Genomic DNA, 26,651 nt, shown 5'->3' on the forward strand with positions numbered 1-26,651 from the left:
CGTTTCTCACTCGCGTATGCTGACTCTTTTCCAGCTCACATATTGGTTTATTTAAAGGGATAGTTCATTCCAAAATGAAATATTTTGTTATTATTTACTCACCCTCATTTCGTTCCAAACCTGTAGAACTTTTTTGCTTCTTCTTAAAACACAACAGGAGAAATGATGCAACTCGTACGCTGTAAGTAATCTGAAGCCATTTGATAGTTTGTGTGAAAACTTCAGAAATTTCAGTGATAATCTTCCCCTTCAGTGAGCTGTTAGTTTGAGACCTGCTGTGCCTGAATCAGTGAGTCATTGAGAACGACTCAGTCTGATTCATGAACAAATTATTCAGGCTGGTTTTGTGAACCGAATCAGACAATTCATGAATCAGATGTCACTCCTTTTTTCCAAGTACGTATGGCTTCAAAAGTCTCAAAAAAATTGTGTTTCTTTTATGACACTTTATTATGCTTTTGTTGTTTTTAAAGCTTGAAAGCTCCAGACCCATTAATTGCACTGTAATTGCATGCAAAAGAGCGTATGGTACATTATTCAAACATATGGAAATATGCGACAATGAGTAAATGATACGAGAATCTAGCCCTTAAACAATCTAGAGAAGGCATCTCCGCACAGCTTCAGCTAGGGAGCCCATTGCCTGGTAGCGTCTGTGTGTTTTTCCTCCACCAAGGAGACTTGAAACTCAAATTTGAGGGCTTCTCAGTGGGGCTGTTAAAATGTACTTCTCTGTACTAGAGAGCTTTGATAGCACAACAGTGAACTCATTTGTTGAAAGTTAGATGGAGAGACGATGAAGGATACAGTATGAGGAAAGTTTCTTCAGTTTTTGTCACATGTCAGCATTGATTCTCTCTTAGAATATTTTGCAGAACACTCTATGGGGTGACTGAGGGTGTGACTGTTCTTCTTTCAGATGTAGTGATGTGTTACAGGAAAGTACAGGGGAAATGAGTTTGAGATGCTATGTGTTTCTTTTATTATCTTAGGAATGTAATTACTGACAAAGTAATTATTATTATTTTGTTAACAATAACGAAGATGAAAAATGCATCATAGCAAGTAAGATATATGAAATGAACAATATGCTTCTCATGTATATATTGTATATGTATTATATACACTACCGTTCAAAAGTTAGGGGTCAGTAAGATCAGTAGTAGGTCAGTAGTATTTTTGAAAGAAGTCTCTTATGCTCACCAAGGCTGAAATTATTTGATCAATAATTAAGTAAAAATGTATAAGTGTTTCTGTTTTAATATATTTAAAAATTAAAATGTATTCCTGTAATGGAAAAGCTGAATTTTCAGCATGCAGCCAATACTCCAGTCTTTGTGTCAGTTCAGGTAAACCCTACTTTTTTGGGACAAAATATCCCCACAATGAAGGAAATATCTGAAATCCTTGTCCTTGTCCTTGTCCTTGTGGAGACATTTTTTAAAACAGCTGACAAATCATACTAAGTAATGTTTTTTGAAAATCTAAAAAATTATTTTTTGAAAAAAAGTTTGCTGTGATGGGTAGGGTAAGGATAATGGGAGTATAGATATTATTTTTACAGGAGAACAGTTGTTAAATGTTCTATTTATTTTGTTGATAAATCTTATATGGCTATATTTAATTCACTCAATAGGTTTGTGTGTCTCCCTTTCTCTCCTTGTAGGTCTCACAGTGATTTACATTAGTTCAACCTTGAAAAAATGGCTTTTGTTCTTATAGAACAATCCCACAATGTTCTTGTAAGTGTGTACTGTTTGTGTGTCTGTTTGTTTGTGCACAAGTGAATTCTGAGACACTACTGACTGAGCCTTGATCCCTGATCTCCAATTAAGTGTGCATCTCTTGTGGGGCGTGCAGGAGGGCATGATTGATAGGTGAAAGGTGAGATAGACCCTTTGATCCGCTCTACCACCCAGACAGAGATGCAACTCATCTGTAACTTCTCCAGATGACCTTAGACTCCAGACAGAAATGCACCATATCGTAGTCTCTTATAAACAACCACACTCACTTGAGCTTTATACATCTGAGCCTAGCTACCAGACTGCTTCTTTCTTTCTTTCTTTCTTTCTTTCTTTCTTTCTTTCTTTCTTTCTTTCTTTCTTTCTTTCTTTCGTTCTTCCTTTCTTTCTTTCTTTCTTTCTTTCTTTCTTTCTTTCTTTCTTTCTTTCTTTCTTTCTTTCTTTCTTTCTTTCTTTCTTTCGTTCTCCCCACTTTTCTTGCAGCATTACATTACAGATGAATCATAAGGCCATCAATAGCTGGCTGTCTGAATGTGTATGGTGAGGGATCGATGGCTCTGGTCAGCAGTGTGGAATGGACACAGCTCTGGGTGGGTGAGTGAAGGCCATGCACAGGTGATCCATAAAGCCTAGTTTGACACTTGATCTAACTGGAGGCCAACGGGCTGTCTGTTCTGTCATCAGTAATGTCGAGAATGTCTGAGACATTGGAATTTCTGCATTCAAGGCTGCATTTCAACTTCACTTTATATATTTACAGTGCTTCCACAACAGCACAATATATTCCTCAAACACTTGGTTCTAGTCTTTTCCTGATTCTTCTTCTGATTCTTCTCCCTTTTTGTCCTCCTTATTCTACTACTTCTTTTGCTTCTTCCTTTTTTCCTTTCTTCCCCTCCAGATTCTTCGTTTAATTCTTCTTCTTTACATAATCTTTGCACAATTTCTTGATGGCCTCAGTCCCCTTTAAAACTCATTTGAATACGGCTCCTCCCTGTCTATTAGTATGCGTTATTCAGCATGTTCAATCCGCAGAGCAGAGGACATGGTGTGTTAATTTATTGATATATGATCATGACACCTACATCTGTGCAGTCCTTTGTCATAAATCCAGTTTACGTAATGTGATACGGGAGCAATACAGGATGGTTTGTATGAGACTTTGTGACTTTTCCTACACTTGCTGTACTTTATACACTTCGGTTATAATACTCATTTTATAATAAATCCAAATGCAAAACAAGTGAAAAGAACTATAAGAGGCAGTGTAAATGTCAAATGATGAAATGAAAATGAGAATTTTAGATCTTCTTTAAAGTAAATTTTACTACACAACTGAAGAGCTAAAAAAATAATAGTGTTTGAAATATGACGTAAGATTTTTTTACCGTGCCATTATTTTTTTTAATAAATAGAAAACAAAAAAGGAATGATTTAATATAGGACCGATTGAACTGCCAATCTAGACAATTACAGTAATATAAGGTGTGTCTGTATTTTTTATGAATATTAAAGAATATTAGCTGGTTAGTTAAAATGATTTGAAATTAAATCAGAATTCAGGGATTGACCTGGTAGGTAGTTTAGAAGGGTTCCCACGGGTTCTTGAAATCCTTGTGAAGTTTGTGAAGCTTGAAAAGTTTGTGAATCTGAAAAATAAATAAAAATTCAAGTTCCTGGAAAGTTCTTGAAAATAAACATACATAGATACAGGTCCTATGCGTACTAGCTTGCTTGATTTATGTTATTTGCGCGCATTTAATGTATTTTTTTATCATTCCTTCATTGGGGGCTGAGCACTCCTAATATAAAAAAATGATAGAATTCCCCTGATTATAATATTTGCATATTGAATTGCAATTTACATTCTTTCTTATGTTGATTTGCATACTGATTTGCGGTTGGTGGTTCTTTCTTTATTATCTATTTAACCCTCTTTAACAATTTACATTCTGCCCAAAACATATCGCATTGTATTTATTGTCATATACGTCCAGTAGAAAACAATTTACTTTAAACTTTAATGCCATTCTGTTGCTGCCATGCATGCGCTGATATAAAAAATAAAAAAAGCCATTTTTTTTTAAACATTCTTGTTTCACTAATGTCATGGTGTAATTTGAGGATAGGCAGTTGGCGCAGTGACTCACAGACCGCTCCAGTTTCTGTTATAGATAATCCTGGAAATAGAAATCTTGGTAATTGTGCATAAGGTACTAATGTATAACATGTCCACCAGAAAAGCATCAGAGAATGAGCATGTAGAGCGGGGAAGTCTATGTGAATATGTATTTTCCTCATTACTAAGCAGTCTTATGCATAATCAAATCAGCACCACAGAAATGTTGATAAAATTCTAGCCTATTCCAGTTCTGTGAGGTATCCACTGCCATGGCAGTTTTAGATTTAATTGCAAGGCTATTCTTAGCAGGAGCGCAAAAAAAGCTCTGGAGGGTTTAGATATTTGTGAGCTGCTACACGAAATTAGGCAGTAAGCAATTCCCACACACCCATGTTTTATTGATAGTACAAAGTATCCTCTTCACCAAATGTCATAATAAGTACCGGCTGTAGGAAATCAGACAGAAAACAGCATGCTCGGAGCAGATAGATCTCATTTACAAGAATCCCTCTAGCTATAAGCACTAAAACCACCCAAAAAAACATGCAGTCTCAGTTCATTAAAATTAACAAATTACGCTAAGCTAGTGCAGTGAGTTTGGAGATAGAAATATAATAACAATTTTAAAAAATTGAGGTTTAGGGTTTTCAGTTTAACCCCCTGAGGTCTACGGTATCGCCGGCGATACCAGCTCGCTTTTTTTTTATCAATGTAAAAGAAACTCATAAATACTCTGTTGACTTTGATTTTCCATAGGAGTTTCATACATCAATCGATTCTGTTAAATGTGTATTATTTTTGTGTATACTCACAATAAAAACAAAGTGTTGTGCTTTTTGCCAAATAAAGAAAAATAAACACGAAGCGAGTTCTGCCTTCTCTCTGCCAGTGAAGTCCATTCTGAAACGCGTCCGAAAATGAACAATAACTGAGCGAATACTCAGTCAAACAGGCATACAAAGACACAGGCATGAAGCTTGAATTCTCGTCTTTTAAATGAAGTAATTTATATAAAAAACAAATATCCTCATCTTGTGAAATCTGTATTAAAAGAGAGCGATTCCAGTCGAGCTCATCTCATCTCATTACGTTATAATCGGCCACGCCCACGGAGAGCGCGCGCTATTCAAACGCAAATGACTGAGACGATCCCATACAAACTGTGAACGCCCACATATCAGCTCGAGAAAACACATCAAGTTTATTCAGATAAGTGTAGTCGTCTACACTGTCTCGCAGCGCTGTGAGGAATAATAATAATGGAAAACTTACCTCAGAAGTGCTGGTATTTCGAGGAGCAACGGATGGAATAATGTAGTAAGTTTTTTTTTTCATTCTCAAGTAAATCGCGTTTCTGTGTGAATGAATGAACGCAGAGATGCGCTGTTTACCACAACTCGCAAAAAGACGGTTTAAATTTGAATTGCGTTTCTGTGTGTGAATAAATGATCTGCTTTTAGCAAACTATTTTGCTATACTGAGTAAAATCGATTGAAATATGTTGAAATAAAATGTATTTGTATAAGCAACGTATTAAACTGCAAATTAACATTTATATTCCTTATAATAAAAACGAAAGACCTATGTTACAGACATATGAAAGACAACATTTCGTTGATTAGTTTTGGATAGATTACACATTTTTACTGTAAAATATCTGCCACCTCAAATAAGCTTTTGTTTGCCAATTTTTGCTAATATGTTAAATATAGTATGTTTTGTCAATGTTCGAAGTTTGAAATATGTATGATAAAATGTATACTTTAGTTTTTACAAAGAAAGATTACACTTCAATTGTTGTTGTAATTGTAACCTTTTTAATAAAAAAATATATATTTACAAGGTAGATGTAAACAAATTTTAAAAGGTAAATATAAGCATTTTCTTTAAATAATTTTTATTGTGTTTTATTATTGACAAATTTGGGGAGAGGATACATATTCCAAAACTGAAAATACAGTATGAGAATTAACTGCACAATTAATAGACATGTTTTCCTTGGATATTATACAATTTGCAAGCAAAATTTGTGAAAAAAAAAAAAAATTGACATGCTTCCAACTGTGAACCAATTTGGTAGAATATATATATATATATATATTGTCTTTGCCTACAGTTTATATATATATTGCTCTTGCATTCTTTCTTGTGGCTATAGGTGACACACCTGAATGAATGGCTCATTAAGTATGCGGGCCCCATTGTCTCCTGAGGTGTGAATCACTACATATGCATGATGCTGTTGAATGGTTGACGCCCCTTGCGCATATTGCCTTTACAAACAAAAAGTGTTTTACAAGATTTAAATCAATGTATTGTGTTATGAATGATAAGGGCAGGATGATTTTCACATCATTTTGAAGAAAAAACTGTAGGCAAAGACATCAATTAGTCAAAAGTCTTATTGACACGTATTCAGTATGTGTTTTGTGGCCTTATTTCAGAAACTTTAGTTTTTAGTTTTTTCAATAACCATGCATAAACATTATTCTCTCAAAAATACAAACATGTACATGCATGTTGCTCACATATTATGGTAGCCCTGTTTGTGCTAAATAGAGTGTAATTATACCTTTGCCATTAATATGTTTATAAGCAACTGACAAAAGCACAAATGTCAGGGCATGTCAGAACATCTCAAGGACCCCAAAAACCCCTCAGACCTCAGAGGGTTAACATGTTAATTTATGGTTTGGTTTGTATGGAAATTTGGAATTTTTATATATTATCGGAAGTACCAGCTTCATGTTTTTCCCCCGTCAGAAGTTAGTGGACCATAAATAAATTAAAATATGTGGACTTCTATAGTTTTTGAATTCTTTTAAATTGTTTGCAATTAATACAATTTGAATAACCATGCATTTGTAAGTCGTACCCATGTACCATTTTATTGTCGCTGGTCCTCTGAGATCAAAAGTGCTCGGAGAGCATTTTGTGAAACAGTCATGAGAAATGAATTTGGTTCCCAGTGGGAGGTTCTGGACAGGGTGAGAGAGGCAAGTTTGAAGAATGAGGCCAATGTAGCGCCCACCACACACAGACACAGCCTCCCGAGCCACATCGACCAATGCTTTGATGCCAGCCTATTCTGTGATTTATTCATGCACGCCTGCCTGCTCTTCAAAAGCTTTAATTAAAGCTGGCTACAGCAGTGTCATTCCTCAACAGAGAGAACTGCCCAGCAGGCCTGCTCACTAACACCTTGCACCACTGAACGGAGAACTGTGTAGTCCCGTCAACTATAGATCGCAACAATGACCGGGTACTTTTTCAGTGGCCTTGGATATGGAAGTATGTTTCCCATTCATATCCTCCTTGGAGATTTCCCAAAAATTTACTTAATTATCAGCTCACAGATTAATCACAACATGATTGAATTGTTTCATTTGCAATGCTTCATGGGTGTGGGTGGTCACTGATGAGCATGTTTAACAACTTTTTTGACTGGTGAATCTATTGAGCTGCCCACATCAGGATTACAGGTAGTGTCGTTATGATTAGTTAAATGCCTGAAAGTTAAAATCACACTGACTTTATCACTTAACAATCTCATGGTAAATCTGACCTGAAATGTTTATACTTTATTGTTGATGGATGAATCAGTTCACTATGGAGAAACTGAATGGGAATTTTACTTTGGAACCCAACCATTGCACACTATAAAAACTGTGATGTCATGACTATATGTTACCGTTGCAATCTCCCGCTATCTTTCTGTATCTGTCTCTCTCAGATCTGAATATCAGCCATCCCATCATCAGTGACCATTCAGAACTCTCCTTCTGCATGGCTGTTTCGGCACAGATAAAAACGCCAATCCCCTCCCCTCCATCATCTCTTATCCTACCCCATAGGTCTCGGAGGGGCTAGACATTGTGCGAATCACTGTAATTTATATTCTTTTTAAATTGTCTCAGCTTTTTCCCATCATGATAACCATGCCTAGAACATCTGTTTTGTGCTGGAAGGGACGGGCATCGCTTCTCAGGCAATCAGATATGGCAGAGAGAGCAAGAATGTTTAAACTTACCTGCCAGAGAGGTCAGACACTGCATTCACTGTGTAACATTGCCTTCCCTGCATTCTTTGGTGTGATTTTGAGTGAATGTAGCTGAGGACATGACATACTTTTATAAACAAACTGCACATGCAAGTTGGACTTCTAGTGTGTGTTGATGTGAATACACGCATAAAAGTGGTGTGTAAAAGATGCAGATTCATAGAGAGAAACATCAGGAAATCCATCACTCTCTGGTGGTTCTGTCTGCTTATCTGCACATCATGAAATTCACACATTACGTTTTACATTACTATACATTACCATTCAAAATTTTGAAGTCAGTATACTTTTGTATATTATAAATTTATACTATAATTTTGAACAGGCATTACTCCAGGCTGAAGTGTCACATTATCCTTCATAAATCATTGTAATATGCTGATTTGGTGGGGTTTTTTTTCTTATTATTATTATCATTTATTTGAAAGCATTTATTTAAAATATTTTTTTTGTAACAATGTAAAAAAAAATTTTTTTTACTTTTGAGCAATTTCATTTATTTAAAAAAAATCAACACACACACACATATATACATACACACACTGATGAGCCAAAACATTATAACTAGTCACTAGTGAAGTGAATATTGTTGATCATCTCCTAACAAGGCCACATATTAAGGTCTGGGTAGATTTAGATGGGAGGCAAGCAATCAGTTCTCATAGTCAACGTGTTGGATGCAGGAGAAAAGAGCATGAATACAGATTTGAGCGACAAACTGTTATGGCAAGGAGATGGGTCAGAGTATCTCTGAAACAGTAAGGCTTGTGGGTTGCTCCCAGCGGTGGCTTATCAATGCATAAGAACAACAAAAGTCATCTTGTGTGGTCCAAGCCAACAGAAGGTCTACTGTGGCACAGGTCACACAACATTTTAATGATGGTTATGGTTATGGGAGGAATGTGTCACAACACACTGCTGCATATGGGGCTGCGTAGCCATATATACAGTATATATATATATATATATATATATATGTGTGTGTGTGTGTGTGTGTGTGTGTGTGTGTGTGTGTGTGTGTGTGTGTGTGTGTGTGTGTGTGTGTGTGTGTGTGTGTGTGTGTATATGTGAGCTTTTTTCTTTTGCTTAAAAAATTTCAAAGGTAAATTTCCTACAGGATTTCTTTAAGAAAAAAGTCGACCACCTTGAGTCATAATTGACAAACTGTATAGGTCTGCACAGGCTTTATATTGAAACCTGAATAATTTATTTACAATTCAATATAATCTCAAACTTGAAGTTATACTGTAAGAACTGACCCAAACCCAGGTCCCAGACCTCTAGCACCAGCACATGGCATTGCAAAGGAAGTGGAATTGTATTTTGTAGAAAGACTATGACATAGACTATGTATGTGTAGAAGGTTGTGATGCATCACTTTTCCTGAGGCTGTCATTATGACTTGGGGGTATGTTATGCCGAATGCTGATTTAGTAGAGATTGACAGGGTGTGTTTTTCTCATATTTAGGCTGTGTACAGTATGTTGTTTTGTGAGTAAGCACCTGTGACTATCTGGGCATGCATCAGTATGTAATTTATATCCGGTCTTATGGTGCACATTATGTGTTAGCATGAGTGACTCTGTGTGTGTGTGTGTATCGGTATCCATGTTTGTATAAATGTCGGTTGGTGGTAGCTGGCCGTTAGAAGTGGTGTCTGAAAACCTGATGGGTAATTGATGACAGCACATGCTCACTCCCTCCTGTGGAGCTTGGCTTCAGCCTGCTTACCTCCCTGATCTTCAAAAGCTCACTCGCTTTCTCTCTTACTTACACACACATACACTCACTGGTTGAAAGCAAAGAAAAACAACAAGTGTTGCATTAATCAAACGGCCTCTTCTTTCCAAGGGAATTGTAGCACTTTAGAGAAGCTGCCTGGTCTGCTCCTTTAGTAGCACTAGATCACCCAGCCAAACATTTCACCCTCTCTAATGCGTTTTGATGACTTTTCTTCAGCAGGAGTCACGCAATTATAATTCAGATGCTTCACTTTTGGATGTATCATGCTTAGAGCTATACAGCAGCCACAAAATATCTTTGGACACTTAACAATGTATAAATGTTATTACATTGGAGAAGAAAATATCAAACCTACCAAGTAGCACTGACTTCACACCAAGATAGCACAAGCACACTTTAAGCCAAACATTTAGAAAAGTTTAAAAGTATGTAACAATAGATATACAGTTCAGAATTAAAACAGGAAGTGTATCGCAGTGCTCACAACATAGGAAAAAAACGTGACCCCTTTAATCTAAATATGTGAATGCTATTAGCTTTGGTAAATGAAAGTTCTCTTGAGATTCTAGGTGAGCCCATGTGCAGATTGAAGGCCAAAGCTTTTTATTCTCTCAGCTAACCTGCTGAAACTGAATCACAGCAAGTTGTTCTGAATAAAGGCCTGCATGCACTTCCATATTAATCTGTCACGTCATGTCCTCTGAGACACATGGCCTTCTGTCATGGTGCCTTGATAACAGAGTAGTTGGCATTTTCCTGCAACATATAAATATGTATAATTCTGATAAGTGTAATTGAATAGCTTATGTACACAGAGGGTGAGACAGAAATCTCACAGGGAGCACCCGCAGTCTGTCTCACACCCCAGAAAATGGTCGTGCACCATTTCAAATTGAAAAATGAAACAACTCCCTCCAATTGAAAAATGGTGCATTAGGAAGGTCTTTGAGTGGATAAAAGCAACATCTGGTAACTTGTGCTCTCCACTGATAAGTAAGGTAAGGAGACCTTTGACCTACCAGCCTCACCCCAATTCCACAATCTTTTTGATTGAGTTGGGAGAACCTTTACTCATACTTGTGTAAGACAAGAATCAATTATAAGATATTATTGTTTGTTGTTTTATGTTTCACTCTGTAGGGACATTTATGGTGTCCATGGTCTCAGCAAACACTTTGGTTGGAGTGTCCTGTATTTCTTTGGAAATAAATGTTTCTGATATTAATGTGTGATAATGCATAGCAAATGTTGTAGCATTCCCATTCAACTCAGTGCCAGTTGCTCGAGGGGCATATGACGTCCCGAAAGTACAACATTTGAAATATCACTTAATTGATTTATGTTCCTTTGCACACCCAAATCATTTGTAGGTGCTTTATATAAAAAGTCCAATATAAACTCCAAAATAAAAAGTATAAATCTCACAAACTACTCAAACTTGCATCGTTACACAATTTTATTTGCAACATTTTGGTTAAATCTACCTTCCTCAGCCTTACAAAACAAGCAAAATATCAGCAAATAATCAAAAATAAAGTACAAACCTAATTCTACACACAAATGAACAATAACACTAATTCAGATTCTACAGGATTAAAAAAAAACATAAATAGATCTACATTACAAAAATATATACCATTACGTCTAAGCAGTAAACATTTTTTTTTTTTTTAAAGGAGTCTGCTGGATTTATAATTTTTCATGTTTATATTGGACAGTTTGTTTATTCAGAATAGATAGCCATCAGTGAAAATGTATTTTTATTTTTTAAGAACCGGATGATATAGTTACAACCTGTATATGCTGTTCAAACTGTATCCCAATGAGCCAAATAATGAGAAAGAACCAAATTGCTTACCACAGCTATGAAGACGACACACAGATCTACTTAGCCCTATCGCCTAATGATTACAGCCCCATTGACTCACGGTGCCAATGCATTGATGAAGTCAACAGTTGGATGTGCCAAAACTTTCTTCAGTTAAACAAAGACAAAACTGAAGTCATTGTGTTTGGAAACAAAGATGAAGTTCTCAAGGTGAACGCATACCTTCACTCTTGGGGTCAAACAACAAAAAATCAAGTCAGGAATCTTGGTGTGACACTAGAGTCAGACCTTAGTTTCAGTAGTCATGTCAAAGCAATAACTAAATCAGCATACTATCATCTGAAAAATATTGCAAGAATTAGATGCTTTGTTTCCAGACAAGACTTAGAGAAACTTGTGCATGCTTTCATCACCAGCAGGGTGGATTATTGGACTCCTGGACTCCTCACTGGCCTTCCCAAAAATACCATAAGACAGTTGCAGCTCATACAGAACGCTGCCGCCAGGATTCTGAGCAGAACCAGGAAATATGAACATATCACACCAGTCCTCAGGTCTTTACACTGGCTCCCAGTTAGATTTAGGATTGATTTTAAAGTATTATTACTGGTATATAAATCATTCAATGGCCTAGGACCTCAATACATTGCAGATATGATCACTGAATATAAACCTAACAGATCACTCAGATCATTAGGATCACATCAGCTAGAAATACCAAAGGTTCACTCTAAGCATGGTTTGTCCGCTTTTAGCTATTATGCCAGCCGCAGCTGGAAACACCTTCCAGAAGAGATCAGATGTGCTCCTACAGTGGTCACATTCAAATCCAGACTCAAAACACTTCTGTTTAGCTGTGCATTTACTGAATGAGCACTGTGCCGCTGTTCGTCCGACTGTTTGTACTGTACTGTATTTTATTTTATTTTTCTAAACTGTTTTAATTATTCTTATTTCTTTTTATTATTTTAATTTATTCTATGTAAAGCACTTTGAATTGCCATTGTGTATGAAATGTGCTATATAAATAAACTTGCCTTGCCTTGCCTTGCCTTGCCTTGCCTTGCCTTGCCTTGCCTTACAGGAGGGGCTACATACACAGTCATGCTAACCAGCCATGTGCACATAAAATAAATGCAAACAGAATGAAAGGACACATCCTGTGAGCAGACCCCCTTTGTTGTAAATAAGTAGACAAAATATATCTTTGCTATATGATATTGTGTTGGTGTTTTTTTTTTTTTGTCTTTAGAGTGAAATCAGATTAGGTCTTTGTAACTCAATGTGCAAACTCTTACCTCCAGTGTCTTCCATTCCACTTCCTATCCTTGTATCCCAGGCTCATCCCACAGCAGGCATCACAGTGAGCAGATTAATGACTTAAACAGCGCCGACATGGTCCCAAGCTCACCAAGAAACCGAGAGAGAGAGAGAGAATGAATGCGGTGCAGCAGGAAGTCTTTCAGAATGACATTCACACAGAAGAGCCCAGCGAGTTGAATGAAAGCAGCATCAGGAAGAAGATGACATGATAGAATGGGAAACAAAGAGAGAGAGATAGGAGATGGGATTAGAAGCAGAATTAATTAGTGTTAAGGTCAGAACATGACAAATTGTGGTTTTAGAAAAAGGGGAATGAAAGTGAGATGGGCAAACAGACGTAGCAACTACCTATGGCACTTGACAAATCGGTTGAGGGAGAACGAGAGAGGATTGTGCATGACAGATTTTGACTGACATCTCTAATTAAAAGGTGCTGTCAGGGGCCACAGTGCAGGGAGAGAGGGGCCCCATCAGCCCCTGAGACTCGTCCCCGGAAATGATTGATGAGCAATTGCAAGATAAACAAGACGCCCCATGAGCTGAGCTGCAAACTGATGTATGCAGTATTATAAATAAATCTGCGCCAGAAAGAAATGATAAAATAAACAAGACAATGCAGGCAGACAATGATTTGCCGTTTCCAGAGAGGCAGGGCTGTTTGGGTGGGGGGTGTGTGTGTGTGTGTGTGTGTGTGTGTGTGTGTGTGTGTGTGTGTGTGTGTGTGTGTGTGTGTGTGTGTGTGAGAGAGAGAGAATATATAATATGTTTTCTGCCATGCTGGGGTAAAGTGATGGCTGGCTAACAGACGCTAACAGCAGCTGGTTTCATGGCTGAGACTTTGCTGAAGCGCCTGAACTCCCACACTCCCAACTCGCATGCAACAAAACTGCAGCCTCCTGGGACCTAGCCAGACTCTGCCAGCCATAGATGCACCTTAATGCGTGCGCCTGTAGCTTTTTACTGAGCGTGCATGCCCTCGCAGATGCCGTATGTGTGTGCGAACACACGGCCGAGTATAATGTGTGTTCTTGCGATGCCTCCTCGCTCTGCAGTTTTTAGTTGTTGGAAAACATGTGTACTGTCGTAAAGAGAAGCGAGCTGGGAGCTCTTCGGATACATTCACCATATCATTATCAACCAAAGGGCAGTGGGATGGTAAAATGAGAATGAATTATGAATGGAAAGTTGAGGATGTTCTTGCGCATGTTTTCCCCACAGGATGCGCTTCACTGCTTATTTGCATCAGCAAGGCGCTGCTGGTCGTAGGTCTATATGAAATATATGGCTTTCTCTCTCCCTCTCAACAAACAAAGCCAAGTTTTAGTACGTTTAAAGCTGAAACGAGTAGAAAATGTACCCTATTTGAACACAGTTTAGAAAGGCTACGTAACCTACAACGGGAATTAAAAATGCTGAATAGCTGTTTGGCTATTGGTTACCAGCACCATCTTAATACTCTTTCCTGATCTTCAAATGAACAGCTCATTAGTATAGTTATTTGTATAGAAACAAATGTGTGTCTTTTAACAAAATGCAATAGTGAGTTTCCAGTTTTGACCGACAAAGGCTGTGCAGATTACCATGCCGACCAGGTTATTGTTGTAACACATAGTTAATAATTGTGCACAATAAGAATTTAGTAGGGTGCACTTAGAAGTGCACTATTAAGAAAATACTGGTTAATGCTAACAAACAGCCATATCACTATTTATAAGTTTTTATGTATTTTTTGTATTAGATAGATAGATAGATAGATAGATAGATAGATAGATAGATAGATAGATAGATAGATAGATAGATAGATAGATAGATAGATAGATAGATAGATAGATAGATAGATAGATAGATAGATAGATAGATCATTTTATGATTATGAAATTGGTAGCAAAATCCAGTGTAAAAGTGCACTGGCTTCATCAGCTTTCACATCATGGTCTAAAAGGCTTCTCAAATTTCATTCCCAGCAGAGTTTCAATAGTCCACCACACATAGCAATACATTTGCATTCAGTGGAGATTAATTAAATATGGTTTTAGAATATGATAAATCTCTGTTTTTTTGTAAATGCATTAAAACAATTAAAGAGAGGTCATTGAAATTATTATTTTCAAAACATTTCTTATTATTATCGGTGTTAAATACAGTTGTGCTTAATATATTTGTGAAAACCTTTCAGGATTCTTTGATGAAAGATCAAAAGAACAGCGTTTATTTGAAATATAAATCTTTTGTAACATTGTCTTTACTTTCTGAATAAAAGTATTAATTCCTTGCTGACTCCACACTTTTGAACTGTAGGGAAATAGCAACTTCATTAAGTATATTCTAAAAAGCATATACTATATGCTTTCTGTTGTTTAAAAAGTTATAATTATGTACATGTATGAATCAGAACTTTAAGTTACATTACAGAGGTAATATGGGTTTCAAATAGCATTTCATGGTAACTTCAAGGCTTTTTTTAACTCTGCATGGCCATGAACACCTGTATACAAGTGTGTGTGGCGTTAGTCACTGGTGCACTGCTGCTTCTCGGTCTGCCTTGAATCAGCCTTCTTTGTACTTCTGCCGAAAACGTCCCTCAGCACTAAAATTTCTCTTCCTCTCCTCTCTCACCCCACCCAACCCCATCTCCTTTCTTTCTTTCTTTCTTTCATCCATCCACCCCTTCTCTTTCCTTTTTCCTCATTTCTGGATCTAGGCCACAGAATGGGTCGATGATCCTCTACAATAGGAAGAAGGTGAAGTACAGAAAGGACGGCTACTGCTGGAAAAAAAGGAAAGATGGGAAGACCACGCGGGAGGATCACATGAAGCTCAAAGTACAGGGAGTGGAGGTGAGGCCGTTCGTCCGCACCGTAACACATCGACTCGCTTTGAAATCGTTCAGGTGCAAATAATGGGCGCACTTTAGAAAAGAAGCCCTATCGCTTGGACATGAGCTCCAATTCGGCTCCATCTTTTCTAGTCCACATGTGAGAATGAAAAAATACACCTCAGCAGCCCGAGTTTAGTTTTCCCTTGATAGCAAACAAAATGGAAGCAATTGTTTGTACCTTATTAAGCTCAGGATGTTTGCTCTGCTCCAGAGTGCCGGCATTAATCTTCCCCCATGCTGGGAGCCACTGCCATCACAGGTAGACTGCAGGGCCCTTTTCTGCTTTTCCGCGCCCTGGCACGGCCCCGCTGTGTGTGTGAGAGTGCTCTTTGATTTATCTCCACTCATACACACATATACACATGCACCAAACAGCGTGGGTGCTGGATCCAGAGTTTTACTCTTTCGTTTTTTGGGGTTTGAACTGAATATCTATCATTTTGTATGGTGTCCCCTGGATAGTTGAGTATGCTGAGGTCATGTGATGTTGTTTTGCATATCCAAGCCCAAGCTCATATTATACAGTCATATAGATGACAAAATGCACACACAGAATATTTATATTTGATACACTTGCCAAGATGTGCATTATTCTCTGCTTGCTCTCTCTTCATGGAGCTCTCATTAGACAGTGAACAGACCTCACTTAACAACCAAATCGTTGCCAATCATTTTTTGGCAGTGTGTTTTCTCACAGCAGATGTTTCAGAGGAAGTTTTGAGTTTCTACAGATTATCCGTTAAATTCACCAGCTTTACCTCTTAGGTATAGTTCCAAAAAATAACTTTCACTCATATTGTGCAAACCAGTAGGATTTAGCTTTAAACTAGATGTTTAACAGAATGATTGCGCTTTTCTTTTCCATACAGTGATGGGAACTTTCAAGCTCTAAAAATTGCAGAACGTCATCATAAAAGTAGTCTATACAACTCATGCTTAATATTGCATGTATTTTGGAGTCATATGTTAGGAAAAGGCCAACATTTTTGTTGTAAACTGTAAAAAATACAAATTTAAAAAAGCTGTAAAAATTATTGGAGTATATTTTAAAATGTTCTATTTCAAAATGTTTAATTCATTGTGGTACTTTCTATTTCTTTGTAATTATTGGTCAAATTTATTTGAAATTTCTGAGTGAAAATAGTAAATCCAACAATTTTTTTAAATATTTTTTTCTAATTCACTGAAAATGTTCAATTCTCATTCACAATTTTGCATATTCACACACATGTACTGTACAGTACAACACATGCAACAATCAATGAAATTTGCCATTATTTGAGATCATTTGTCTAATGACTTTTGATATATTCCTCACACAAAGTTATTTAATGACTGTGTCAAACAGACTATTTTTGTTGTTCTTTTGTGGTACTTTTTTGCGCTTTTTGGAGCTTGACAGCCCCTGGCTGTTGTTTTTGGCTTGAATGATTTTGCAAATCTCCTTTTGTGTCCAACAGAAGAAAGAAAGTCAGTCAGTAAATTATGACAGAATCTTCATTTTTGAGTGAACTGTTCCTTAAAGGACATTTGCAGAGGTAAAAGTTTCTCAACGCATCAGCCAGCAAAGTCTTGTAAAGTTCAGATATATGTAAGAAAAGCTGCAAGGATCTTTGTAGGAAAAGCTGCAAGGATCCCTGTCATGTCTGAAGTGTCCTCTGACCCTCACACACACTGACTATTGCTAAAAGAGCTCATTTTAGCTGAGGTAACTCAGAGTTGAACTCACCCACTGAGCTGTAGAAACACTCAAACAAACCCTGCTCTCTCTCTCTCCCTTTCTCCCTGTCCCCTCTTCCTTTATACAGGTATCTCTCAGCCAGGAACGCCTGCTTGCATCTGGCAGGCTTATTCTCTAACATGCCTCCATATGTTTTTTCTTGTGTAAATGGCTGTGGCTTACAGTGGTCTAATTTCAGAAGGATAGCAAGAAGGCTTTGGGTACTATGGTGGACTCAGCAGAAAATTGCATGTCTGGCAAGCAGAGAAAAAAAGAGTGCCCAGTGCAAACATTTCCTAGCTCAAAGCAGGCTTAAAGGGATACGGCAGAAAGAGATGTTTAAAAGAACATCCAAGTTGTAGTTTTTTCCTGCAGTAAAATGTGACCACAGTTTTCTCTGGTCGCCATTCACTTTAAATGAATGCATAAAAAATATTTACATTTTATTTGTTTTAATGTAGCATAATAAAACTACCATTCAGAATTTTGTGGTCAGTATGATTTTTAATTTTTTTTTAAAGAAATGAATAGTTTTATTCAGCAAGGATACATTAAATTGATCACAAGTGACAGTAAAGACATTCACATTGATACAAAATATTTGTATTTATAAATAAACAATCTAAAATAATCCTAAAAAAAAAATTATTAGCAAAAAAATAAATAAAATTAAGCAGCACAAATTTTTTAAATACATTTTTTAAATATATCAAAATAGAAAAAAATATTTTATTGTTTTTTAATCAAATAAATTAAGCCTTAGTGAGGATAAGAGATTCCTTTCAAAAACACACAAAAAAAACTTGCCAACCCCAAACTTTGAAAGTGGCATGTGAAGGCCAAGTGTAGTAACCCATACTTATGCTCTGCATTTAAACCATCCAAGTTAGTGCATACACATTAGGAGCAGTGAGTAGTGAACACACACACACACACACTGCAAACTGTAGAGCTGTGGACAGTCATTTTGCTGTGGAGCCTTGGAGCAATTGGGGTTTAGGTGCCTTGCTCAAGGGCACCTCAGTAATTTCTGCCGGTATTGAGAATCGAACCCGCAACCTTCGAGTTACCAGTCTGACTCTCTAACCATTAGGTCAATTAGGTCATGACTGCCCCCTAATGGCATAGATTCTGTATTTATTTCATAGCCTTCAATTTGCATCTTGTTTGAAGGACAACATTGGGCAGCAGATAAAATAAAATAAAAATTCTCAGTAAAATACAAAAAAATAAATATATTTGTATCTACGTAATTGAAGAAATAACATAATTAATCGATTATGTTGATAATTATTGTTAGTTTTTTTGTATATATATTTTAGCTATTTTTGAGTGGACTATCCCTTTAAGAAATCCCCTCTGTCTATTAAGAGACTACAGTCAAATGACTGTATCTCCATAGGTGAAGCATAATGAGGCATGCTGATCAGATGACTCCAGCAGCGAGTGGACTCCGACGGTTCTGTGTTTTTCTCCTCCTGCTATGAGCAACAGTATAATAGGGGAGCGGCCACTCAGTACGTCCTCCCAGCGCACCCCAGACTGGTGCGATCAATCAGAGCTGTGCTCTTCGGGATAATAACTTTGCCCTATCAGTCTGCCTCAGACCTGTTTACTGCAAACGCAAATAAATGACATGACCTTCACCTTCAGAACCGTTTCACTGAGGGCTTTTTCTCAAGGAGGGGTGTGTGATAGGTGTCATATTGTGTGGTCTGTATGTGTTTGAAACAAGGGCTGTCTCCTGGTTACAATACATGAATACTCCTTGAAGTGGCGACTGTGGTGGCTACCCAGCCCCCTTTGCTTCTCTCTCTCTCTCTCTCTCTCTCTCTCTCTCTCTCTCTCTCTCTCTCTCTCTCTCTCTCCATAGAACAGATGAACCTTGAGTCCACAGTAAAACTCCTTGTTCCCTAAAATTGGAGCAAGACGTGTGTTACAGCATTAGTACTTAACAGGGCGTGAAATAGCAGCCTGGCTTCCTGACGTCTCCCCATCACTTCAGGTGAGAGTGTAGACGGTGAGATAGATGAGCATCCCCTCTTCCTCTTCTTACTCGTTCCCACAATGCAACAGGGCCACCTGAAAAAGGCATGTCCATAACTGGTTATCTAGTTTCTTTCCTGGATGTAGTTGACGTCTCCCTTTTCTGACCCTCAGATGCAAAGGCCTAATCAGGAAGTCAACCAGCCGTGATCCCAGCGCATAGCAGACTCATCTATATTCCTAATAATTCCTGGCTACCTCACAGCTTTCAAGGATAGCTGTTTTGTCTTTCTATTACATGGCTTTTTAGCACCATCAATTCAAGGGGCGAATCTGATGAATAATGTTGCAGGAAAAGTGCTGAAAAGCTGAAAAGTTAAATGTGACATACACAGGTAGCTGATCTCAACTCTTTGTGTCTGTGCTGTACTAGCTGACTTGAGGGATCATCATAATTCTGTTCAGTTAAGTTTTTGTGCACTTTACAATGCACAGTTCCAAAGCAGCTTTACAGAAAATTGAGAAATAATCAGGAAAATAAAATAGTGCCTTAAAAGTGGAAAACTCCCTAGTATTTTATATTTAATTTAATTAGTTTTGTTTTGTTTTGTTTTGGATTTGACATCAAGGGCTTAAAGGTCCTGATATACTCACTGTGAAGTTCTTTTTCGTTCTTCGATGAGGGTTAAAACTAAGTGTGACCAGCAGTATACTGTTAGTGAACATCCGACGCCGTCCACACTGCTGAGAGCGGCCTTTAGGTGAATATGTAAATATGTGCTGCGCGCTTTCGTCTCAATAACAAAATAAACACACAACTAAATTGAGAAAACAGCAAGCATTTTTTTTTTAAATAAAGCATAAAAAGCATCTGATCATAGCAACGTGGATATGTTTGCATGTGCTCTGCAATTCGACACTCTAGTAAAGCCACGTCATGTTTATTTATATAGCACTTTATACAAGAGATCGCTTAAAATCAAGCAGCTTTACCATATTAAACATGGGATACAGTCTCAGTGTCTCATTTCATCAGAAGTAAAACTTCATTTTCTACTATAAAGCAGCTCTTTTGTGTGTTGATGTTTTCACTCACAGACGGACTGAACAGGAGAAATTAACCGGGAAAAATATCCACGTGAAAGAAGGCGGAGCTCCTGCGCACACCTGTATATTACATAATCGCCACAGACCAATTGTAGTACAAAGGTGTTTACCAACTGTAACAAACTTTTCTGGAAAGCTGTTTCGAACACCCAAAACAAACTCCAAACGAAGTTCGTTTTGGCCTGATTTTGTTCGAAATGAAGTCACAGCAGTTTGTTCTTCAGTTTCGCTTGAAGTATATTGGGCCCTTAAGACAAAATATTAGAAGACTTGTAAAGACGTAAGGGGGTTATCTTAGCTTGGCAGTCATTAATTATAATTTTTTTAAGCACAAGATTATTATTTTTTTGTATTTTGAAATCAGAGTTGAGGCCCTTGATCAACAGAGGATCAATCTATTTCTACCTCTTAATCTGCTCTCTCTTTTTCTCTTTGTGTGAGCAGTTCTTATTTTCTGGACATCGTGTTGTACTTTACTTTGTTAAGCAATTTAATAATTTCAAGGTAAACTTTAGTCAATTAGTTTTAAAGTTTTTTGGTAAACAATTAAAAAAGAAAACACTTCAGTGGTTACGTTGATCTCTTTTAAAAATACTATATGATATGAAAAACTGTGGATGTTGTGCAGGATCTGTAAGTTTGCATAAGGGCAAGTACAAAGTAGAATCAAGGCTTTAAAGCTGGACATCCATTAATTATTGGCTTAGCTTTCAGTTTCCGTCCTGTGTAAAATCGGTTCTTTTCTAATGTTCTGTGGCCTTGTTTGCCCTCAGAAAGTCTCAGAGATTACTGCACTTCAATAACCAAGGACCTGATGAAAGGAAGACAATATCTGGTAAAGAATTCAGTCTCAGTATATCAGCATATTTTACCTTAGCCCTAAATAAATTAGGTGTTAATTAACTTAAAATATATTCACTAGGTAGAAAGTTAGAGCAGGAGCAACAGTGCAGTACCTGCAGAGTATTTTAATTATAGTCACACATTGATTAGTTGCATAATTGATTGATATTGATTAGCCATGCAAATGTTTTATTTAGAAAAAAAGAGTGTAGGATTTAAATTTGTGTCTGGATGCTCTTCTGCAACTGTCCTTGCGTTAAATTTTCAAGACACATTCAGTTATAGTTCCTGCTAACAGGGCTTTGTAATGAAGAATTCAGAGGGGAATTTAATTGATGCACTATGGTTCAGTTAGGTCATTTCTCATTATAAAACACTAAAACAGATTTTAGTTGGGACTGGGCAGTTTAGTATGAATTTTTAAAGGTCCACTGTAAATATATATATATATATATATATATATATATATATATATATATATATATATATATATATATTTACTTTTTTTACAATGTTTTTATTTAGTATTTTATTTGGTTTTAGTTATTGTTATAATGCTTTTTTCTCATTTTTACGAAATCAAAAAATCTTTTAACTACCATTCCTGTCAGTAATTTTAGAAGATTAACGCTGTTCAGTGATCAATCATTCGGGAGGTGTAGGTATGTGTGTGTTTTCGTGTTCCTTGTGGTCCTTGTAAAAATGTCCCCACAAGATCAAAGATTTCTGGTATTGTCATCCTTGTGGGGACATTTTTATCAGGACCACACACACACCTCCCGAAAGATTGATCACTGAACATCATTAACATTGTTCAGTCCTCGTGAGGAAAACAGCTTATAAATCACACTTAGTGATGTTTTTTTGAAAATGTAAAAATGCTGAAAGTCTTCTGTGATTATGTTTAGGGGTAGGTTTAGGGTAAGGGGATAGAATATATAGTTTGTACAATATAAACATCAGTCTGCCTATTATGTCTATGGAATGTCCCCATAAAACATGGAAACTCAACATACACGTGTGTGTACAGGTTTGGCTATACTTGCGAGGGCCGAATGTCTTCATTTATATAGTGAAATATTATGACAACTGAACTGACTACTGAGAACATTTTATATCAGCTAAAACATGTTTTTATTTCTAAAATCTAGTGTTTTGTACGTTTCTGTGAGGGTTGTGTTTAGGTGTAGTTAGGGGTTGGGGAGGGGTTTGGTTAGTTGATAGAAAATATCACTAACCTGATGTAAAATCAATGGAAGTGTGTGTGTGTGTGTGTGTGTGTGTGTGTGTGTGTGTGTGTGTGTGTGTGTGTGTGTGTGTGTGTGTGTGTGTGTGTGTGTGTGTGTGTGTGTGTGTGTGTGTGTGTGTGTGTGCGTGTGTGTGTGCGTGTGTGCGTGTGTGTGTGCGTGTGTGTGTGCGTGTGTGTGAAAGATTGTAGCCAGTAAACATCATTGTCAATAGCAATTCCTGGCCATACCATAAATATTTGTTTGTAGACTTAAATAATTTGTGTTTTGAGAGCCGTAAGATTGCCCCTAGCAGCATCTGTGTCACCAAGAGTGGAGGAATTGAGCGCCTCCCCTTTCCTGATTAGCTGTTAATTCAGCAATGCTGATACACATATTGCCCTCCCCAAGACCCAACTCATGATTCTGGAATTCTAATAAACTCCCAAACACGTATTGATTTCTCTTAAGTGAAGGTGGCAGGGTGGGCGAGTTTTTCATTACCCAGTGGTAATTATACAGATTGAAATAAGCTTTCTTATTTAGATGCAGCTCCCGCTCTCTTAACCTCCACTGGCCGAGAGAGCAGCACTACCCCAGTGCACCATCCAGACCCTGTCGGTCCCAACACGTTATTTCATGTTGACTCCATCTAATGCGTGATATCAGCCGTGCAAGTACGCGATGAGCAAGGCTAATGGAGCGTGCCTGTAGCTCAATCACCTCTCTCCATTGATAATAATGAAGACAAATGTCAAAACCGCCTTTTTGTAATGCCATAATCAAGTGGGCACCTTCTTGGCGGACAGCGGCGGGGAAGGTTGCAGTATGTCAACGCTATCACCAGTCTGTGTCCAGATTGAAAGCAACAGCTACTTTGCAGGATCAGCGATACGCGGCCGTGTTTATTTGTGTTAACGGAGGCCGCTCTCGGTTCCAATTATCAGCATCTCCTTTCTCCAGGGGGACGTTTGTCTGTAATTGTTTAGAAAATGGCTATTATTTTGCGATACGCCACATGCTGTTGTGAGCAGGGTGTGTCCACGTACAGATGCAGTCGCCGATAGCAACAGCTTGCAAAGCCAGATGTGAGACAAGGGGGAGGAAGTGACATAACAGACTCTCTCTCAACAAACCGCTGCTTCCAGCTCTTGTGTGAAATTAGCAGACATGTATAAACTGATGGAAGTACAAAAGGAAAGTTTCAGGTTGCCCAATTCTCCAAAAACTGTCTGGGATGCATAGAGAGCTAATCGATTTGCCTCTCTGTCTCTATACCCTTCCTTCTCTCTCCGTTTGTTCTGTGTGTCTGCTGTATTTCTTTCTGTGACTGCTCACTCCTGCAATCTCTGTATATCATATGTGTGGAAAGCAGACGCCGAATCCGGTTATGATGTTTCTGAGTGTGCCGTTGCCATGGTTTTGCAGCTCCAAACTCTTGCGAGAGCGAGAGATTTGTTGAAGATTTAGCTCTGAAGGTGCAGAAAGACTGTTTTCCCATGATGACTTGCTGTCTCCTCAAGTGTTGTCAATAAGAAGAATGCTCAAAAAGCAAAGACAGCAGAAAAGGAAGTGCAAAATAGAAAAAATATTCGATTGTTTCTCGCTTAGAATGAAGCATCACTGTGCCACTATGACGGTGGAATGAAGATCAATACTAGTCTTCCAATAACACATTTCACAAGAGTACTGTACAACTAATTCACAAAGTGGTTTGTCCCTCCATCCATCTTATGCCTTTGATCTGTTTTTATAAACCTGGCATGAGCCAGACTTCCTATAGCTAATTCAAAGGCTGGATGGAAATGCTAGTCAGTGCAGTAACTCACCCAGTCATGTCTTTTAAACCCTGTGTAATTAGTTTTCAGAATGCACAGCTAATAATCTTATCATCGCTCTGACCCTCTCAAACTGACAGCGGGATTTGAGGGCCTCCTCTATGAAGGTGGATGGGGAAGTTTGTGGATGTTATGACAGAACAAGATGATTTGAATTATCTACACATTTCTATAATTTAATTTTGCAGTAATTTAAGATTGGCAGTGTCCCTTTCATTTCAGTTGGAATATGAGCTGTCAATACCCAACAGGAAGCTGAATTGGAATTAAAGGAAGTGTAATCAACACATAATGGAATTAAATTTCAATTCATTTTAATTCTACTCTCTTTTATATATTGTTATATATACATTATAATACTTACCTATTCATAGTTAAACTGGAAAGACCCAATTTAATTTGTTATGTTGTAATGCATTACACTCTTTAAAGGTATAACCATGAATATGTAAGCATTTGTAAAAAAAAAAAAAATATATATATATTTTTAAAAGAGTTATTCAAAGAGCGCCATTCAAAACCATTCCCATTTAAAGGGCATTTCAATTCAGTTTTGAATGATGCACAACCCTTTTAAAAAGTCTTTTTTGTTTAGCTCCATTCTTGTGATGCTAATGAAATCACACACTTCACCTTTAGACAGGCTATAATGCATTATAATGCTTACATATTCATGGATATACTTTTAAAGAGTGTAATGCATTAAAACATTACATTAAGTTGGGTATTTCCAGTATAACTATGAATAGGTAAGTATTATAATGTATTTGATCTAATTCTTAATGCATTATAATTTATAATACATTACATAAACAAGCTTCAAGTGATGTGTTACCAACATAAATAAATGTTTCATGATGAACATAAAGGCTTTTAGTTAGATGACTTGTAAAATTGAGTGGTCTTATGAATGCCACTGATTGCGTGAGCTTTTTAAAATACAATTTGTGGGCCGATCAGTGGAGCTGTGCAAAAGACATTCAAGGTTTGCTTTTCAAAGCCACTGGAAGAGAAAGAGACATTACTTCAAGGTAAAGCCAGAGACAAGGCTACAGGCTGAGGAACACACTGCTCTTCACCATCAACACCATGTCCCTTGTTCTGCCTCCAATTATTAGCTCTGCTGTGACCTCACCTCCCTTGCCTTCACTCCTCTGTAAAAAAAAAAGACAGAGATCACTGATTGTTTTTATGGGCTATAACACCTTCAGCACTAATACCTGTGCGCCAGTGTAGAGAGAGCATAATGAAGGAGAGATGTCTTTGTTTTGATGTATGATTCTGTGCGCAGCGCTTGAGTCTCTTCTCTGGGAGCGTGGAGCTCACAGCTCATTTGTCAACTCGGCTGATGATGGAATTTCAGCATTCAGCACGCAAGTCAGAGCCGAGCGAGTTCAAAGCGACGACACTAAGCATGCGGCTTTAAACTGACTAGCGAGCGCTTTCATAAAGATTTCTCTTTTTTTTCCTCTTAGGTCATCTGAAATTCCTTTTTAATTACCTACGTCAGGGCCTGGACACTGTAACAGACTCACTTTCCACCCCTTCGTCTAAGAAAAGAGAGGATTAGCTTCACTTTGTAGTCGACAGATGCTCCAGTTTCAGAGTGATATGTGTAATGTAAAAGTAAGCCGCAGCATAATTGCACTGAGAAAAAGAGGTGAGAGATGTATCGAGTTGTCAGATCAGCGGAGGGAGTTCCCAGGAGGCTTCTCTTCAGAAGGATGTTCATAGAACCGGCTGTCAACCTCTGTTTGTCATGGCTATGTTCATTCATTCGCTCTTAGATCAGTGTTAAACTGTCTTTCAGTGCCCCGGCCTGACTTTTGTGAGTGTCTGCTGTGGGATTGGTGAAAAAGGAGGCAGGCGGCGCTAGAGTCTCTTTGTGACATCATTACTGTTTGACGTTAACCCTGGGTGACGTTATAACTGCGTGTTTATGATTGCGAGTGTGCTCATGTTTTCTGCAAGGTCTGCAGAAATCTCCCCGAATCGATAGTTCAGTGTGATAGTTCTCCCGTACCTGCTCCGTCAAGGTCTCTGTGTGCGGTACGCACCAAAAGATGTTTACTTCTGCGAGCTGACCACTAAGTCATGCATTATTGACACGTGGTGTACAAGTTGGAATTTGCTGCTATGTATGCTTAATAACTGTAAAATCAAAATGTAGCAATGTTCCAACATCCCGTCTTCAAAGGCAGCGTAATGAGCAGCGAGAGGAGTTCAAAGGGA

The 26,651-nt window shown here is 37.7% G+C and overlaps 1 protein-coding gene across 1 annotated transcript in view; it reads left to right on the top strand.

Annotated features, from left to right (window-relative positions):
• Window positions 1–26,651, top strand: part of camta1a (calmodulin binding transcription activator 1a) — a 410,486-nt gene that overhangs the window by 237,026 nt on the left and 146,809 nt on the right. The window contains 1 exon segment of the mRNA XM_082146099.1: window positions 15,523–15,658. Within this exon segment, the coding sequence (XP_082002225.1) occupies window positions 15,523–15,658 (136 nt within the window).

This window comes from Leuciscus leuciscus, assembly GCF_965113295.1.
Source record: "Leuciscus leuciscus genome assembly, chromosome: 18".
In the NCBI taxonomy this organism is placed as follows: domain Eukaryota; kingdom Metazoa; phylum Chordata; class Actinopteri; order Cypriniformes; family Leuciscidae; genus Leuciscus; species Leuciscus leuciscus.